This window comes from Vombatus ursinus, unplaced genomic scaffold, assembly GCF_900497805.2.
Source record: "Vombatus ursinus unplaced genomic scaffold, bare-nosed wombat genome assembly UNPS02014807.1, whole genome shotgun sequence".
NCBI lineage: Eukaryota > Metazoa > Chordata > Mammalia > Diprotodontia > Vombatidae > Vombatus > Vombatus ursinus.
The window spans coordinates 53,472,555-53,477,202 of record NW_020954585.1 but is presented as its reverse complement, the minus strand read 5'-3'; the positions used below and the strand labels follow the sequence as shown (position 1 = coordinate 53,477,202).

Here is a 4,648-nt window from a genome sequence, read left to right as displayed (position 1 = left end):
GCATGTCAGGTATAATTAGCAATCGATATGGAAAACGTTTCCTTGCACCCTGCACGCCTCTGACGTCAGACCCGATTAGCGCTTCTTATTGGTCCCAAATTCCCCCGGCCGGTGCTAATTATCGGGAGCTTGATGTTGATAAAGTAAAGCGCTGGAGTCCGGGCGAAGCATGTACTGGGCTGCAGGTCCCTATCTCCTCCTCCGCCGCCGCCGCCTGCGCCTCCTCCTCCTCAGCTCCAGCTGCGCCCTGCCACCCCGGAGATGATGGACAGCCGCATCCTGGATCACCCCCATGCCCAGTTCGGGGGCTCGCTGGGCGGCATGGTGGGCTTTCCCTACCCCCTAGGCCACCACCACGTCTACGAACTGGCGGGGCACCAACTGCAATCCGCGGCCGCGGCGGCCGCCGCCGCCGCCTCCGTCCCCTTCTCCATAGATGGATTACTGAATGGTTCTTGCGCTGCCTCAGTAGTCAATCCCACCCCACTGCTGCCATCGGGCTGCGGGGTGAGCGGGGACAGTCAGACCTTCAAGCTGTCAGGTAGGCTGGTGAAGTGGTTAGAGGAGGGTTAGCTATGGGGCGGACAGTGGGGGGCGCCGTCCGGGGACGAGGTTCAGAATCCTTAGAATGCGGACCCTTTTAAAGAAGTTACCCTTCCTCCCTCTTGGAGGAGTGGGATGGTACCCAGGTACATCTTCTCTGCCAGCGAACACCGGCCCCACGGTTTAGAAAGTTGGGATCAGTACTGGAACTGCAGTTAATATGCTGAGTTATAGGTGAAAAAATAGCTCCCAAGAAATCAGTGGTTTCTTCGACCCGACTCCCTCACCCCATACAAAAATAAAACTCCCTAGCAGGCTTTCTATCCCAAGGCAGCCTTTCTTGGGTAAGCTCAGCACTAGATGGTGAGGGGTCGGAATTTCTCTCACTTCGACAGTAGGGTAAAGGCAGACACTTTGAGTACTCCGGTTGAAGTTGTACTATGAGCTGGGGCAGGGGATCCCCTGAAGTCTACTCCCTGAAGGGAGTAAGTAAAACGGGAGCAGGGATGAAGATAAAGAGCGAGACCCTTTGGGGGGAGCAGAGGAACGCCTCCCAGAGGTCTGACCTCGCCATGCCTCTACTGTGTACCCCTACAGACTCCGGAGACCCGGATAAGGAAAGTCCAGGCTGTAAACGGAGAAGAACCCGCACCAACTTCACAGGCTGGCAGCTGGAAGAGCTGGAGAAGGCCTTTAATGAAAGCCACTACCCAGATGTCTTCATGCGGGAAGCGCTGGCTCTACGCTTGGACCTGGTGGAGTCCCGAGTGCAGGTAACAGTCCCAGCACACATACCCCACCCCCACTCTCCTTCTTAAGACTCAGGCGTTCCCGATTCACAGGCCGAGCTTCTTCAGAGAGTGGCGTTCAGACTCCTTCCCCCTTCCTGCTTGCCTACCCTCTTCCCGACACGACCCCCCTCCCTCTTTGTTCTAGGACTCCGGTATCGAGTCCTCTCTGGGTCTGGTCAGCGGTCGCCTTGTTTTCCTGCGCCGCCAAGGGTAGCATGGCTGTGTGTGTTTGTGAGGACAGACTGTAGTGGGGAGAAATCCCTGTGCCAGTCCTCAGCGCTTCTTGGAAGTAGGATGTGTGTAGAGATTTAACACCATGGTGGGGGGAGGACGTATTGATGCGGGGGGGGGGGGCAGAATAGGCCCTAAAAGAGCAGAATATGTTTTAACCAGTTCTGCCCAGAAACCAGCCGCTTTGAATATTGGAGATGAGTTTATGTTGGGGGAGTGTATCGGTGAAATAAACCCACCAAAATAAGAAGGAGCGTTCAACATTAAAGAACGGGCTATATGGAGGGGAATGTATGGGAGTCATGTTGAAAATAGGAGGAAAGGTGGCTGAGAAAACAGCCAAACAGTGGAGGTGAAGGAGAACTGGGCATGAAGTTCAGACACAAATGACTTCCAAGCTGCGCCTGTTTCCCTCCTTATCCACTGAACAGCTGCTCCTCTCCCTTGCTTTGAATAAACCCGTTTGTTTGTTTATTTGGCTCTAAAATATTCAGATAGAAAACATGTATTTATTCATCGCTTTTCAGAAGGGGGAGAGCAGAAGAAAGGGAGCCGGAAACTTAAATAGTTAACACATCCGAGAATTGGAAGGAACAGAGTATATCTAACGCCCGATTTTTTTTTTCTTATTATTTGCATCTCTTTGATTGGTATGGAAACTGTGGGACTGCTTTCACTTTTCAAAATACAGCGTTAATCTGGTGCATTAAAAATTCAAAATGAAATTGCTTAATTAGTGTTTTCGCGAAGTGTGGAACACAGAAGTTTTTGATGGGGTGGGGAGGTTGGGTTCGTTGCAATTGAAGGCTTGTTATTTGCTTGAAACTCTGAGACATTTAGACTGAGGCAGGGCGAGGCTATTGCGCCGCAGCGAATTCGCCCATTAGCATTGTTTAAAAGGTGTATTTACCGAGTGCTTTTTCCTCCCCTCTTGACCTCTTGTGTTTTGAAATCCTTTTATCCAATTTGTTCTGAGATTGTTAAGTGAAGTCGAGACCCCTTCATTTCCCTCTAATACGATAATGAGTAATTCTCAGTGACAAGGCGGTCTGCAATGGGCACAAAGAAAGGAGCTACCCTCACTGACAAGGCTGGGAGAGTCTAAACAAACACATCTCCATCTTTTTCTAGGTACACACACTTTTCTGTCGTCGTGTTAGACATAACTATGATACAGCGTCCAAAGGTTTTTTTTTTTTGAATTTTGGTTTCTAATCATCCTTCTCTTTCTTAAAGGCACGGGGACGGGTGTATATGGTGGTGGTGGTGATGGTTTAAGAGATAAGGAACATGTACCTGTGTACGTGTGTGGGACGAAGTGGATTGTTGTGTGTTTGTGTTTTCCCGTGTGAATTTCTGTATTGGCGGATGGTTACGAGTGACACTGTTCAGAGTGAGAATCAAAAGAAAACCTTGGCAAACCACCCTCAGGAAAGTAACTCAGGAACGGATAAGGGAGAAAGGGGAAAAAAAGATAACTCGACTATATGTACATATATGTATGTGTATGTGTATACGTATATATATCTAAATATAGATCGTCTGTCCCTGGAATTTCTTCCCCTTCACTCTCAATACTTTGGGGACAAAGGTTCAGATTGTCTTGCTCCTTATACTGGCAGGACCCTCAGCCCTCGGGGTCCAAATAAGTAGAGGAACGACATAGGGAGTGTTGTGTAAAGAGAGGTACTACCGTGGCCGTCATAGGGTTCCTCCATGATCAGCGGTGGAGTTAAGGGTGGGGAAAACCTAGCTGGGGGCTGGATGCATTTTTGCACTTCCTCCATGCAGGAATGATGAGAGGGTTTAGAAATCAGTCACCATTCACCAAATCAGAATGCTATGAGCTTAAATTATTTCGGGGAGCATGGAGAAAGAGGCAGGTTGTGGGAATGGGTGAGTTCGGAGCATAAAGTTGTGGAGGCTTCTCTTGACTGAAAGGAAGCCTAGGGTTTGGCAGCCTAAAGACTGGGTTCTTAGATTCTCAAATATTGTGTGCATGCATGTGTGAATGTGTGTGTGTGTGTGTGTGTGTGTGTGTGTGTGAGAGAGAGAGAGAGAGAGAGAGAGAGAGAGAGAGAGAGAAGGGACAAGAGTTGCCCATTCTTTCCACTATTTCTCCAGCCGGACGTACCATCCAGTTAACTTTGGTACTGAGCTCTAACAACCAAACTGAGCTCTAACATCTAAAGATAGCTCAACACTGAGGAGTAAGCGGGGGAAGCAGACTGTATTGGGGGAGCAGCAACCATGTACCCCTAAAAACGCTTCTTCTCCGGTCAAAAGGATGCTTGAATTTGCGGCCTAACCGAATGTATATGTGAAATCCCATATCAGGGAAAACCAGGAGTAGTTTCTTTTCCACTTCCCCTTTCACCTAGCCTGCTTAGACTCACTTTTTTTTTTTTTTTTTTTTTTTGAAACATGAGGCCATTCAGAACACCTTTCCCCTCACCCATCCCCATTCCCCAACCCGGGCAGGAAAGCAACAGCAGGGCCCCCGTATGCCCTGTGTCCTCTGGTCTCCAGTCCCTCCCCCTCAGCGCCCCGGCCCCGGCCCCCAGTCTGACTCTCCCTTGCTTTTCCCTTATCCGGCTTTTTTAGGTCTGGTTCCAAAACCGCCGGGCCAAATGGAGAAAGAAGGAGAACACGAAGAAAGGGCCAGGGAGGCCGGCTCACAACTCTCATCCCACCACGTGCAGCGGGGAGCCCATGGATCCAGAGGAGATAGCCCGAAAGGAGCTGGAGAAGATGGAGAAGAAGAAACGCAAGCATGAGAAGAAACTGCTCAAGAGCCAGAGCCGCCACCTGCACTCTCCCAGCAGCCTGTCCTTGCACAGTACGCCCAGCTCCGATAGTGATAGCGGCGGCGGCGGCCTCTCCCCAGAGCCCCCAGAGCCGCCCCCGGGAAAGGGCCCACGGCCGGCCCCCAGCGCGGCCAGCGAGCCACCGGCCCCCGGCAGCTGCGACCCAGCCTTTTACCCGAGCCAAAGAAACGGCGCCGGCCTGCAACAGAGGCTGAGCCGGCTCCCAGATAAGGACTCTTCTTCCTCTTCGTCCTCCTCCTCTTCGTCCTCCTCTTC

At 51.0% G+C, this 4,648-nt stretch overlaps 1 protein-coding gene across 1 annotated transcript in view; it reads left to right on the top strand.

Moving 5' to 3' along the window:
- The first annotated feature begins 261 nt into the window (after positions 1–261).
- Positions 262–4,648, top strand: part of UNCX (UNC homeobox) — a 5,054-nt gene continuing 667 nt past the window's right edge. Inside the window, exons 1-3 of the mRNA XM_027874506.1 lie at positions 262–541; positions 1,141–1,316; positions 4,170–4,648. The exon at positions 4,170–4,648 is cut by the window's right edge and continues 667 nt beyond it. Coding sequence (XP_027730307.1) covers positions 262–541; positions 1,141–1,316; positions 4,170–4,648 — 935 coding nt within the window. The remainder of the gene's footprint in view (positions 542–1,140; positions 1,317–4,169) is intronic.